Below are 14,315 nucleotides of genomic sequence, written 5' to 3'. Positions count from 1 at the left end.
CTCCCTCCGCGATTTGTGAAGCCTGGTTTTATCCTTTTCAAGGCTACGATGCATGAAGAGATTTCCTGCACTGTAGCCTAGCTTCTCAGCAATTGCTTCATTGCTCTTCGTGGCCCCCTGATTAAAGCGGCTGATAGCTTCAGCCACTGCTCTTTCTACGCTGTGCAGTGAGGCATGGGTGGTCTTGGGGACTTGTTGCCAAATTGTAGCGTGTAAGCTCTCACTAGGATTCTGGGTGATCCCATCACTGCACCTTTCCAACAATGCTTTGTCGCTAAGCCTCATAAACACAGGCTCTAGTGCCTCACAGACGAAATCGGGCAGGCTGTTCTTGTGCGGTGGAGGCACCTCACTATTGGCTATGGCCCTGTTGAACTTGCACCATGAATCTGTTCCCTCAGGGCAGAGGTCATGTTTGGGTGCCTCGTCTGTTGATGACATGTGCCTTAGTGTGGCCAGCACAGCCTTTTTTATGCCTGGCACATCACTCTTGTGGCTCCTCAAGGCATAGCCATAGTAACAGGTAATTTTCTTTATTTTGTCTTGAGTGAGCCTACCCTTTCCACCAAGTGACCCACCTTGAGCTTTTTTTTTTTCGATGAGCGTTCGTAAGGCAACCCCCATTCGTTTGTGCACATGGTTGATGCAGTCTTTTTTTCCAACTTTTATGTATCCGTAAACTTCATCTTCAGTGAGGGCATGAAAGGTTCGGCTATCACCATCTGAAAGCATTGTTGTGTACCGAAGCTTATGCTTTTCTAAGGAGCATCGGAAGAGGCGTAGGGCTGCTTCTACTTCCATCTGGCCAGCCTTGCAGTCAACATTTTTCTGGCACACAGGGGCGTGCTGGACGAGCCAAGCAGCGTGTCCCTCCTCATCTTCCTTTGGTCCAGTGGCGCAGCCCAGGCAAAAGTTTGAAAGTACAACGTGATCAATAACTAAACCAGTGTACATTTCAATTATACAACCAACACAGATATGGGAGCTGTGTCCACGGGTAAGCCACGTGCCATCATAAATGACGTCGACGTTACCCAGTGGATTGCCAAACTCCGCATAGAGTTCTTTGACGCGGGCAACGCTAGTGGATTCGCATTCGGCAGCAGTCGCACCGCAGGCTTCCCGCATGATTTTCATGTGGCTTTGATATGTTTTCTGGTGAAGCCCTCGATGCGAAATATTCATCGCTGCAAAAAAGTCCGTCAGAGCTGTTGCCCCTTTGCCGATAGTATTCATCGCTTTCATGGCACGCAAATTCACTTCAAAAGGCCTTACTTTGGCCTGGCTATTTTCGGCAACTCTCGGTGAAGAAAACCGTTCTTCGCGAAAGTCGCAACTGCTGCACGAGTTTTGAGCACAGCCCATAGTCTCTTTTTCCCTTGGAGAAAGTCATACTTTTTGAGCCGCACTCGGGACAGAAGTCCAAATAGCGAGTCTATCGCTTCTACATCAACAATGGCAAATTGCGTGCCGTTTTCTTTGTCGTCGCCCTCCAGCTGAACGTCCAGCAGCTCAAACTTTCGTGCTGTCGCGCACTGCGATGCCAGGGACTCTTTTAAATTCGCCGCACGTATGGAGCACTCGGCGAACTCGTCCGCAGAGTAAAACGTTGTGTCGACACGACCTTGAATGGTTCCAGTAGTGCCGGATGACGATCCGCTGACGTGATGATACGACGAAGTGCTGCAGCTGGGCCGAATAGAGTGCACCGCTTCGGCAGACATTCGCGCCAGCGAATCGTCGTCTGAATGTGCTGCCTCGGCAATAACAGGCATTTCCGACAGCCCGTTGTCGTCAGAATGCGCTGCCTCGGCCATTTCCGGCGTTCTCGGCGGGGCAAGGCCCGCAAAACGCGCACAAAGGAACCAGCTTCAAAACAAGCCCAAGATGGCGCCGATCCGCCGGCTGCTTCGCTGGCGGCGCGCGCGGGAAGTTCGAACAAATTTTCTGTTTTGCGGGTTGTTTTGAGACTCCCGTGATGGTTTGAAAATAGATTTTAACCTATTTTTTTATCGAATTTAGCGTTAATAATTTGAGGAGAGGTGCTTATAGGTTCAAAGATTCGAAAAATGCGTTTTTCTCAAAATCGATTTTTCGGCCATTTTTTACTTTTCTAAGACCCGCGTCACCCCTTAATATGCCAAAACGCCATGTTATGTCGTAAGCCTTCTCGATATCGAGGAACACAGAGAGGAAGCATTGTTTGTGGGCGAAAGCATCTAGGATCTGTGCCTCGATACGTACCACATGGTCGGTGGTGGATCTACCCTCTCGAAATCCACACTAGAATCGGTTGAGCAGACTGTGTTTCAAGGAGATGTAAAAGTCGGCGGTTTATGATCTTTTCAAAAAGTTTACAAAGGCAGCTTGTAAGTGCAATGGGCCTATAACTTGAAACTGAGGAAGGGTCCTTGCCCCCTCTTAAAATGGGAATAATTATAGCCTCTTTCCAGGAAGCAGGGATGACACCAGAAAACCAGATAGCATTGTATAGGGAGAGTAATATTTTTCACGTTTCGAGCGGCAGGTTTTTCAACAATTCATACACGACACGATCGTAGCCTGGGGCAGAATTACTGCAGGAGTTTAGTGACGTTTGTAGCTCAGCTAAGTTGACAGGCTGGTTGTATGCCTCGTAGTTTGTACACTTGTGTTCTAGTTTCTGCTTTTCTATCCTTGCATTATATCTTTGAAAAGCTTGAGTATAGTGTGATGAGCTAGACACCTGCTCGTAGTGGGCACCGAGGAAGTTCGCCAGATCTTCCAGGCTGTCACCCTGTGTGTTAACGAGTGGGAGTGTATGTACTTGTCTTCCTGCTACCCTACGAACCATGTTCCAGACTTTAGCCTCTTGTGAATATGAATTGATCCCTGATAAGAACTTGTGCCAGCTTTCTCTTCTGGCCTCCCTGCGTATTCTCCTGCCTTGAGATTTTATTTTCTTAAAGCTTTCAAGATTTATGGCTGTCGGTGAATTCCGAAACAACTTCCATGCCTTGTTCTGCTCCTTTCGCGCATTACGACACTCGGTGTTCCACCATAGGATGCGTTGCCAGGCAGTCCAGATGTTTGCGGGATGCACTTGGCTGCTGTGTCAATAAGGAAAGCTGTGAAGTACTCCACAGCTTCATCTATGCTTAACCCACATATGTCTGTCCAACTTAAATGAATAGTGTTATAAAACTGTTCCCAGTCGGCTTTGTATGTCAGCCATTTGGGAACTTGTGAAGGACATCGGTATGATGTTGGTGTACTCAGAATGACAGGAAAATGGTCATTTCCGTAGGGATTTTTTATAATTTTCCATTGGAGTACGGGTAGAAGTGAAGGAGATGCAATACTTAGGTCTATGGAGGAGTAAGTTTTGTTTGCAAGGTTATAATATGTTGCCTCTTTCCTATTCAACAGACAAGCATCTGATGAAAAGAGAAACTGTTCGATGAGACGACCTCGTGCATCACATCGACAGTCACCCTATAGACCACTGTGCGCATTCAGGTCCCCTAGAGCCAGATAAGGTTCTGGTAACTCATCTATTAAAAACTGGAAATCATGTTTTCCCAGGCGGTGTTGCGGCGGTATGTATAGACAGCAGATGGTGATAAGCTTATTCAATAGAACTGCTCGAACAGCCACTGCCTCTAGGGATGTTAGTAGTGGTACATGACTACATGCTACTCCTCGATTAACAATAATGGCTACAACACCAGATGACGCCACAGCATCATCTCTGTCCTTTTGGAAGATAACATATTGATGCAAAAAATGTGTATTCTTGGATTTTAGGTGTGTTTCCTGTACACACAGCACTTTTGGAGAATGTTTGTGTAGAAGTTCTTGGACATCGTCGAGGTTTCGAAGTAGTCCTCTGACGTTCCATTGTATAATTTGTGTCTCCATTATGGGAGTAAAGAAGTGCTGTGTGTACGAAATGAGTGTGGTTGGTGTCTAAAAAGAAAAGTGACTTATCTTACAGAACCTTTAGAAGGCCCTGTAATTACCGTTTTGTCTTTTTTAGAGCGGTCGAGGGAACCCCGTCGCTCCTTTGGAGCAGTCTGCGCCGGTGCAGTTGATGTGTCCATCGCCTCAGGAGAGACGACAGACAATGTTTTCGTTGTAGGCTTCGTCGTGACAGACGGAGCCTTCGGCCCCACTGGGCTCGAGGTCGAGGGGACCTCTTTAGTTTGTGTGGTGCCCTAGCTGCTGCCAGGGTTCACAGGGGCCTTCCGTGGGGCTGTATTCAAGGAGGGTGGGGCAGCCGAGGCTGCTCCCCCGTGGGGGCTTGTGGCGTTTGCCTCGGCAAGCTGGGCGTGGTCCAAGGCATTGTCGAAAACAGAAGTGGTGGTGACCCCCCTCGCACCACTTCGGCATACGATGTGTTCCCAGCAGAATGCGGGGAAACGCGCTGCCGCGTTTCACGGAAGCTTATGTTCAACTTAAACTTTTTAATTATAATTTCTTTTTCCCTTTTCCAGGCCACCCACGACCTGGAATATGCAGGATGGTCACCCTCACAGTTTGCGCAGTGGACTTGTAGCTGACAGTTATCGTCAGCGGTATGACCTTTGGTGCCGCATTTCGCGCAGGTAAGCTGTCCTCGGCAGCTCTGGGAGTCGTGCCCGAACCTCTGACACTTAAAGTGGCGCCGCGGGTTGGGTATATATGGTCTGACTGGCAGTTTAAGATATCCTGTTGCTATTTCAGTGGGGAGAGTGCTAGATGCGAAAGTGAGTATGATGTGTTTCGTTGGGGTTTCTTCATTTTCTCTTCTTATTTTGATACACTGCACCTGAATGACATTTTCTTCTTTCCAGCCTGTTAGAAGTTCATCATCAGAGAGGTCCATCAGGTCTCCATCTGACAACACCCTTCACAGTGTTCATGGTTCGATGCAGTGTGATTGTGATAGGCTGATCCCCAAATGATGTAAGTTTATGCAGTCTCGGGTACTGTGCGTGGTCTTTTATTTCGAGTAGCAGGTCACCACTGGCGGTCTTTGTGGCTTTGTAGCCTGCGCCTAGCGTTTCTATAAGGCATCTGGACACAAGGAAAGGTGAAATGCTTCTAGCTTTCTTTTCTGTATTTTCACAGTAGATGATGTGGTATTTCGGGTAGTTATCTTTCTTGTTTGGAAGAAATTCGAAAATTGCGTCGGTGCGCCACCTCTTGGAGGGGCAATTAGTTGTGAGAGGCCTAGGAGTTCCCATGAATTTGGTAGCTGATTCGGCGGCCATGCCAGCCACCCACCACCGAGCCCAACAAGGGAACGCTGCGAGACGCGAAGGAGACGCAAGCGCCAGCCATACATGGCCGCTATAACCTAATACAGTAAAAGCTAGTTAATTCGGATTTCACGGGACCGGAAAAACTGTCCGAATTAACGAATGAACAGAGAAAACAACATTTAAAATCAACCTGCAGAAGCATACCTTCATTTGTTGAAGTATTTTGTAATTGTCGTCTGCATTTTCGCGCAGATTCCGGCTGACGTCACAATTTTTCTTAACTGTTCCAAATGGCTAACAGCACGCAAGCTGTCGGGAGTGTTCAGGCAAGCGTCCTCTAATATTAACAGTGCCTTCGAGACTTCCCGTGAGGTGTGATGAGGTCGCGGCTGTATCTCCTCGCATGATTCTTCGCCGGAATCGTGGTCTTCATGGGCGCCCGTGACATCATTAATAATCTCTTGATCGGTCAGAAGACCACTCGTGGCGACACCATGATCAATTGCGATGTAGTCCTGAAAGGTCACATCTGTGGGAAGGACAGCATCGAAAGTCGGGCAGTCATCGTCGGTGGACTCGGTCGGTGGACTCTGCCGCTTTTTCGGCGTTGCCATCACTGTAGCGCACGATGGTGGTGGCATGCAAATACGGTCACAATGGAAGAAAAAGATAACTCCGCAAGAAGAGATGATTCCAACACGACAACACAAGGAAAAATGGCGTCGGAGGCGCTGAGTGGAGAAGAAAGAAGACGCCGACGTTCGGTGACACTGCGATCGCCCCCACTAGTTGATGATGATGGCGATGCCACTCAGGTTTCGGTTTCACTCCAGTGGTGCCAGCACTGCTTTATCACACTTTTGTGTAGCAGCAGCCGTCAGTATTTGTCCGAATTAGGCGGTGCGGAGCCGAATTCCGACGAAATAACGAAGATTTGGTCCCATAGATTAACATGCACTTTGGCCGGGACCAATAGAGCCGTCCGAATTATCCGAATTAACGGGTGTCGAATTAACGAGCTTTTACTGTATATCTACCCAAAGTTGGATATCTACACCAGGTTAACCCTTGCCGCCGAGAATTGTGGAAGTAAAAAGAAGTGAGGAGAGGACAGAAAAGATCAAAAGTAGTAGAAAAGACGAAGATGAAGAGAGAGAAGGAGACAGGAAGAGGCGACTGCCGATTTCCCCTGGGTGGGTCAGCCCAGGGGTGTCGTCTACGTGAAGCCGGCGCCAAAGGGGTGTGTTGCCTCTGCCGGGGGGCCTTAAAGGTCCAATCACCCAGCGTCAGCTCAACCCCCAGGATCTCCTTTTCCCTGGACACGGCAAAGCCACGCACGGCTAGGCGTGGGAGGGAGTCGAAACTCCCCCATTAGCTCGGGTCCGTGGTGTCGCTACACACCAAACGCCTACTTGCGCAGGCGCCCCTGCGGGGGATTGGTAAATGTAGCAGGCACGCTAACTTCAGGTCTCTTACAGTTTCAGCTGCTGCTGTGCGAGGCTCTACTTGTCATTTTGCAAGAGAACACTTGTAACAGCAATCCACAACATTTCCAATAGATTGCCGGCCAAAAATATCAGTTTCGGAGTTCAGAATTTTGTTCACTAAGGATAGCCGTTCCTCGTGACATGTCGTCCGTCAAGATGAAGCCTTTGTCATCCCAAAATGGCACTGCCATAATCATCTCTGCTTGAAGGCTGGGTTTGTGAATGTCTTTGGTTTAACAGTAAGGAATGTCGCCACTTGTACAATTTCATCGTTTATAATCGATGGTAGCAAAGCCAGGTTATGACATGGCAATGATCCTAGCTTGAAAAGCATCTGCACCAACAAGGCTCAAAGAACACAAAGCAGACGTTGCTAAAGCCACCCATGCTGTGCGTTCAAAGACAGAGGTAATTGAACACTGCTGGACAACAGGGCATATCTGACTTCAACAATGCGACAACACTGGCTCAGGAAAAAAGGTGGAGAAAAAGAGAAGTCCTGAAATTGTGGTTCATCCACCTTGACAAAACAGCTTGCAACAATTTACAGGGACATATGTGACTAGCAGAGGACTGGGTGACCTCTGCTCATATAGTGTAAGCATATACTGAGGATGGCAAACACATAGGTGGCAATGCATCTATGTAATTTTTGTTAATATTTTTGTCAAGTCAGAGAATAAATTTTTTTAAATGCCCAAGTCTCATCTGCGGCAAGAGCGATAGTTATACAGTCAAGCCTGCATACAACAGCCGCACTTGAACTTTCAATTAAAATGAAGCATACCAGTGTGACCATGAAAATATACATTATTTCAATGGCTGAAAATCACACTTAAAGGGACCAACAACTGTTTTTTTCGACCCAGTTTCTTCCAACACGACCAAAGCTTACCCTTTGCAGTGTTCCCAGCTGCATTATTTACTCCCAAAAGCCCGTCTGCTTATTTTTCAATTTGAAGGGCTCTGAACACCAATGTGTCTTTTTGTCTAGAATGCTGAGAATTGATAGTGATGCCGGTAGCCCTTCTAGTGACTTGTGCATGCTGTCATTGTTCTGCTTTCGCAGGAGTTCCTGTAACTATGCCTAAACATGTTTATTCCGAGATTTACAACAATTTTGAAAAGCTGTTTTTTAAAGTAACAACCCAATATAATTAAACTATGTGGCTTCACACATCTTCCGCATACTTGTACCACGTTGCATGTGCCTGTGCTCAAGGTTGATGTGCCTGCGCCGTAGATTGCTTGTCCCGTCATCGTTACTCTCTCGACACACGAGCCAAGCCAAGTCACCCAAAATGTCACTGCGTGTCATTTCTGAGACAAAGTGTAGGCAAAATACCACATCACTTCAAGATCTTAGCAGCCTTGAAACTGCGTGAATGGTTTCATGAGCATACAGAAAAGTTGCTCAAGATGCACCATTACATCATGTGAAGGCAGCACCACTTTATTGTGCACTACTAATGCAGGCCTATAAGTACATTTTTATGCAGTAATATCTTTTACTATAAAGAAGCAAACAATATTTCAATACTAACAAGAAAATTGCTGACCGCGTTCACTAAATTACGGTCACTGGACAGGGCACGTCGGATAATTGAAGTTTCTACCACCCAGGTGACGCGACAGGCTATTAGCGCAACAATGCTAGCCAATGATACTTTCTATCTAGAAAGAATTCTGCTCATTTAGCTCCAAGCAAAATTGGAGGAGCTCATTAGCTGGGAGCCGATTCAAAAAAAAAAAAAAAAGAGAGGAAGAGATACAGAAAACAAAAACTGTCAGGCATTTTAACAATCCATCTGGTTGACAACTACAAGCAAAGGAGCAGTGAGGGCTCATGTGTGTCTTCTCCGCTCTCTCTCTCTCCCCCCCTACCCACTCACAAAGTCAAATGTGTGCATGCAGGCTTTACTTACGTATTGTATTTCCATACGAAGTGATCAAACAGATCCGACAGCTGTGGGATTAGCCGCAGCGATGCCAGCGCCCTCTGCACCTGTTTATCCAGTGAACAAAAATTGTACCAAATCATCATGATAAATCATTACTTTTGTTGGTGGTGTACTGGCAGCTTTTACACTCGGAACTAAGCATTCATTCATATAAAGTTATCTTGGAGAAAAAAAAGGCAATGTGGAAAGGAATTTCAAACTTTGCCAGATTGGTTATGGATAAAGACAAAAAAAAAAAAGTATGTACCATGCACTCAATTAACAAGCATTATAAACGCTTTAGAACCGTAGTTTGAAATTCTAGTTATCTTGTCATGTCTTCTTCCCCATAGCAACCCTATTGTGCATCCTATGCTACTTGTTTACAGTAGAATGTCGGTGATACAATCACAAATTTCACAAATTTTTCTGTTGTCTGTCACAATGCCCACAAGCATACAATGTGCTGGAGTATAGTTGTTGCAAAATGATTTTTACCTTGCAACATTTTATGCAAATGTCAGCTTCCCTGCAGATATGTACATATGCTACTCACGCAGATGCAGCGATCATAGCAATCACGCACTAACGATAATCATGCATAGGCACAAGAGCTTTAGCATGGCATCCACACCATGCTGCCAGTTTGGCTAGTTGTCAGCGCTGCCTATCTGCAAGTTGTAACTACTTACTGTAACCATAGTAAGTATTTCGAAATTCAAACAGTAAGTCAGGTTGACCTCCTACGGCATACCTTGCTATGGTAATGTGCAATCGCAACAAGCTAAGTAATGAAAATGTGCAAGTATAGCCAGAGAAGAGGCTAAAGGCCTATGTACCTTTTCAACAAGGGTTTTTTGGGCGGCCCTGTAACACCCCTGCGCTGTAGTAAATTTGTGCAGGAGGCCACACCGCTCAGATCCGACACTAAAGAAATTCTAGGTCACGGGGCGGGCGGAAGCAGCCACCAAGGAGCAAGAGCTCTTGGCCAACTAACCGTCGTGACACCTCTCGCAATTGAGAAAACCATTTTCCTTGGTTTTTAAAAAAAGTTATGTCTTCCTCCTCTTCTACAAAATGCACGACCAAGGCATTTTGGAGGAAGCCTCTGTACATAACATAGCCCTTACTTTTCATGACTGCACGCATCGTTGCGGTTATGCAAAATACAAGAACAGAACTTATAGCCATTTATTAGTCAGAGTTTCTCGATGCACAATGATAGAATCGCTGCCATCATGGTATGAAAAAGCTGTCCAGATCACAAGCATACTAAAGCAAGCAAGCCATACAAAATACGAACTTGCCTACTAACTGAAACTGAAGCTAGCCCAAGGATCCTTATTTGTCACAAAATTTCCTGCACGGTGCAGTGAGGCACAGAGCTTTACATTTGGCACAAATGGTGGGCGATTGAGCAGGATAGCACAGAAGAACTCAAATGGAGCAAGAATTCTACACCTGCCATACACCATGAGGTACAGAGTCTGGAATATGTATCCTACAATTGCAGTTTGGTAATGTGCATGGCCAATACACTACGCTTTTTGAGAATAGATGTGCTGGTAAAAAATACAACTATATAAGGCCACATTTTCTATTTTCAATGTCGAACAATGGTAGCAGGAAATGGCACAAAATGAGAACATATGGACGAGAGTTTATCGTATCCCCCCTTTCCCATCACTTCATTACTTTTGGATTAAGATCGATAAACCAATGTAAAATGCTAAAATAAGAAGCGCTCTCACAAAACTTGTTTAATATCACCAAACTAGCATGAATTGTTTCGACTTGTATATTGCTTTGAAGTACACGCATAGTTAGAAATTGTTACCATACCTCCTTTCTGCGTTTTCCAACAAGTAGTAAGCCTAGTATGTAGACAGCCTCTGCACGGAATGTCATTTCTGCTGAGATCTTTAGGGCTGCTTCATGTTGGAAACGGCCGCTTTCTCTATTCCACTGAGAGATCCCTGCAAGAAAAAAAACATAAGCAAATGATTAGAAAATATCACGTTCAAAACTACTTGATGTAAAACCAGAACACAACAGATACTACGTTAAACTCCGTATTCAGAAACACTGCTCAGCGCGTTCGCAATGCGTCTGTGTGTTTGTGCTGCCAGACAGAGCGTTCGAAACGAGTTTGTGCTGCATTGAAGTCGGTAACAAATCAAGATCAAGTCAAGCAGCGTTTCTGAATATGGGGGTTATTGTTCCTGATAACGACAGCATAAAAAATTGCTTCCATAAGTAAAAGCTGACTCTCCTTTGGTATCACAGAAGTGGGACTTCAAGTATGCTTTTAAGAGAGGACACAGGTCTTTGAGATGAAAAAAAATCAGTTTTTTGAACATGGCATTTTCATAAAATACAAACACAGCTACATGTTCTGACAAAGTTTCTCGCGTCATGGATGAATATTTAGGCCACAATACCAATTTAAGCACCGTGAGCTATATTTTGAGTGAAAGAAGCACAAAAATGGGGCTTTTTTCAAGCCGGGTTGCCGCTGAACCACACATCGCAGCCATATCAGTCACGTTGAAAAGAACTTTTTTTCCCTTGAAGTTCTTGCCCAAATTCATTCGTACACCTGTTTTCTGTGTAGTAATACCACGTCGAACAGCACCCCAGTGCCTGACTTCATTGACTCATTCTGTGCACGTGACTACATAGAGCCCTGCGATTGATGTAGCCAGTTAAAGATGTCTGCTGCGGTGTGCTCGACAAGCAGAGCACGACACCATGCATTTTCGAAATTGCTTGCGTGCAACGATCCCCAAATATCATTAAGTTTGCCCAGCGAGATAAGTTTGGCAAGAAAAGAAAGTGAGTGCGTTACAACTTCAAAAAGTGCCCCGATTCTGCTGAAGAATCTAGTGACGAGTACTAGCCGGTAGCCTCAGGCGAAGGCCACGGCGGCTTTGAGGTGGAGAGCAGGGAGCCAAGCCTAATGGCATCGCCTGCCAATGGTGATCGGAGAAGCACTGTTCGTCACAAGACAAGGATGGTTCCGCAAGCAGAATCGCTTCAACGGCAAAAACAAGCAGATGATAAACTCTAACTGCTTGCACAAAGATCGGCTACGAAGACGACGTCATGCTTCTTTGCTGTCAGTAAAGAAGCGATGAGCGCTCTTTTCTCGCGCATAACATGCCCTCTGTGGGGCGACTCCACGACTTTCGCGAGAATTACGGCGATGTTTTTTGCAAGCAGTGCTCCCTGCACGCAAAAGATGGCACAATGGTGAGTTCCTTCATTGTGAACCTTCTGTGCACTCGTGCAATGGTGAGCACTGGGAATATGCAGATGGCAATGAATGATATTTTCACCGCAATGAATATATTGCACCAGGGCCTTCACAGTAAAACATGGCAGAATTATCTGAAGCAAAAGCTGGTGCCGGTGGCTTCAACAGTGGTCCAAAAACTTTTGGACAAGTGCACGGCATCTGTGAAATCACTACACAGCAACCTGAATATCGCGAATTCCGGCAATATAGCAATATCCTACGATGACACGTGGATGACACTCAACCATTCGTTGCACGTAGTAGTCAGCACAGTCATCTAACTGTTTTCAGGATTTGTGCTCGACTATGTTGTGTTGAGCAATTTCTGTGCAGGTTGCGTGCGTGGCCCGAAGCCTGGCGACCCGGATTATAAAAATTGAAGGGCCAACCATCTATGCCATAAAAATACAGACAAAAAAAAAGCCAGACAGATTGAAGTTGAAGCAGTGCTAATACTTTTTCAGAGGTTACTTCAGGTGCACCACAATCCTGTCGAACGGTGATGATTGATCATTTCTGGCACTCCAGCAGGCACAAGTGTATGGCTTTTGTGCCGATTGAAAAAGGCGATTGCATTCATCATGTGCAAAAAAGAATCCTGCGTACACTGACTGCAAAACACAAGGTCTCGGCTTCAGAAGCTTTAGAAGGAAAAGGCAAATTGACCAGTAAGTTGACTACCAAACTTAGTGCGTACTACCGATGGGCACTGAAGTCAAACAATTGGAATGTCAAGGACATGCAGAAAGCTGTCATGGCAACATATTGTCACATAACGCCCAATGACAAGGTTTCTGACCATAGTCTTTGCCCTTCAGGTCCCAGCTCTTGGTGAAGTCAGAATGCTGCTCAGGCAAAAAAATGAGCCCATTTCAAAGCACCAATATAATTTGCCTTCGCATATTTGCGAAGCCCTTCGACCAGTGCATGAGCGCCTTTCAGAAGAAAGACTGCTTGAAAGGTGCCAGCGCAGCAAGACCAAGAACAATAACGAATGCTTGCATTCAACGATTTGGGCATTGGCTGCGAAGGAAAAGCATGTCTTGCTTTTTGCTGACCTTGCTGCTGTGGCTGAGGCAGTGATCAAATTTAATTCAGAGAACGAGAGAATTTCATCTGTCATATTACAAGAGCTTCATTTAAGTTCGGGGCTACCAAACAGCCAGAGAATGGCTGAGAAAAACAGTCGGCGTGCAGCAGCATCAGCACACAAGCATGCATCTGCAGAAAATATGCAACGAACTTTCAAAAAGTGCCACTCTGATAGCTCTCTGCAGAGAGATTATATCCCTGGTGGCTGCTGATCACTTAGCTAGGTGAATATGCCGATATTTATTCTTACGTCTGAATATTTCTTGTTACATCTGAATACATACCTACCAAGTTCAAGGATTCTGAATCCAGGAGATTTCCACAAGGAAAGGTGGGGAATGTGTTCTCGAACAGCCCTGAAGGCGTGAACATTGATGTTGCAGTCTTACAACAGCTGATAAACAGCGTAGGTGGGGTGTCCCTCTCGGGGATAACTACGTATTTCAAGCAAGATGGAAAATATTCTTATTGCTCAATACATGGCAAAAACAAAAAATAAAAACTAGCCAGATATGTTTCCAAATCACAATATATGCATAAAACATTTCTTTCCATCAAAGGAATTCGCGTTTATTCCTTTGGGGCACTTGTGAACGGACCAATAAGGTAAGGTGCAGCTGGCTGCCACGGAAGTGCGCGTCAAAGCTGCGCTTGAGGTCGACTAAAACTAATAGCTAAAGTCCCCCCCCCCCCCCCATAGTCATAAGTGAAGAGTGACATGAACATTGAAACGTCTCACGCCTCTCTCTTTGTCTTTGTCGGCTTCAATCTACCGCAGCGTTAGCCGCATACCTTCGGAGCTCATAGTCAGTAACAATGATCGCGCTACAGTGACTACTGTTTCGTTCATAGCGGTTGCGGAAAACAGTAGTTCTGGTAGTTCCGCACGCATGCGCTGTCCACACACATGCCTTAAAAACTAAGCCGCTTGTTGCTATCTGTTATTATAGCATCTGTTGCAGTTTCGTCCGCAGTGTTTGCGGAAAGAAGCGCCGCTCTGATTGCACAAGCGTTGGAGGTGCATGCCCTCTTGGAGATCAGTCAGTTGTGTAGTCGTCGTACATGATTATGTTTAGAGCAACCGCAATTTTGTTGGCCACGCGCATCCTTTTAAAGCTTCCAATCAAAGTATCACCCGACACAACATGCCAAAGTGTTCAGTACATCAGAATTTTGGCCCATTGGACACAATAAAATTTGGCTGGGGAATTTCTCAAAGTCATATACCGGAGATTCTCCTGTAGGTTTGAATCAACTCCTCTTAATTCATTCT

The 14,315-nt window shown here is 45.7% G+C and overlaps 1 protein-coding gene across 2 annotated transcripts in view; it reads right to left on the bottom strand.

Annotated features, from left to right (window-relative positions):
* Positions 1 to 14,315, bottom strand: part of LOC119177222 (short transient receptor potential channel 4-associated protein) — a 238,014-nt gene that overhangs the window by 120,957 nt on the left and 102,742 nt on the right. For both annotated transcript variants that reach the window (XM_075878275.1, XM_037428640.2), the window contains exons 11-12: positions 10,495 to 10,628; positions 8,638 to 8,717 (exon numbers count right to left, since the gene is read on the bottom strand). In XM_075878275.1, the coding sequence (XP_075734390.1) occupies positions 8,638 to 8,717; positions 10,495 to 10,628 (214 nt within the window). The remainder of the gene's footprint in view (positions 1 to 8,637; positions 8,718 to 10,494; positions 10,629 to 14,315) is intronic.

This window comes from Rhipicephalus microplus, chromosome X (genome assembly GCF_043290135.1).
Source record: "Rhipicephalus microplus isolate Deutch F79 chromosome X, USDA_Rmic, whole genome shotgun sequence".
NCBI lineage: Eukaryota > Metazoa > Arthropoda > Arachnida > Ixodida > Ixodidae > Rhipicephalus > Rhipicephalus microplus.
Note: the sequence above shows the minus strand (reverse complement) of the source record. Positions and strands in the feature narration are given on the sequence as shown.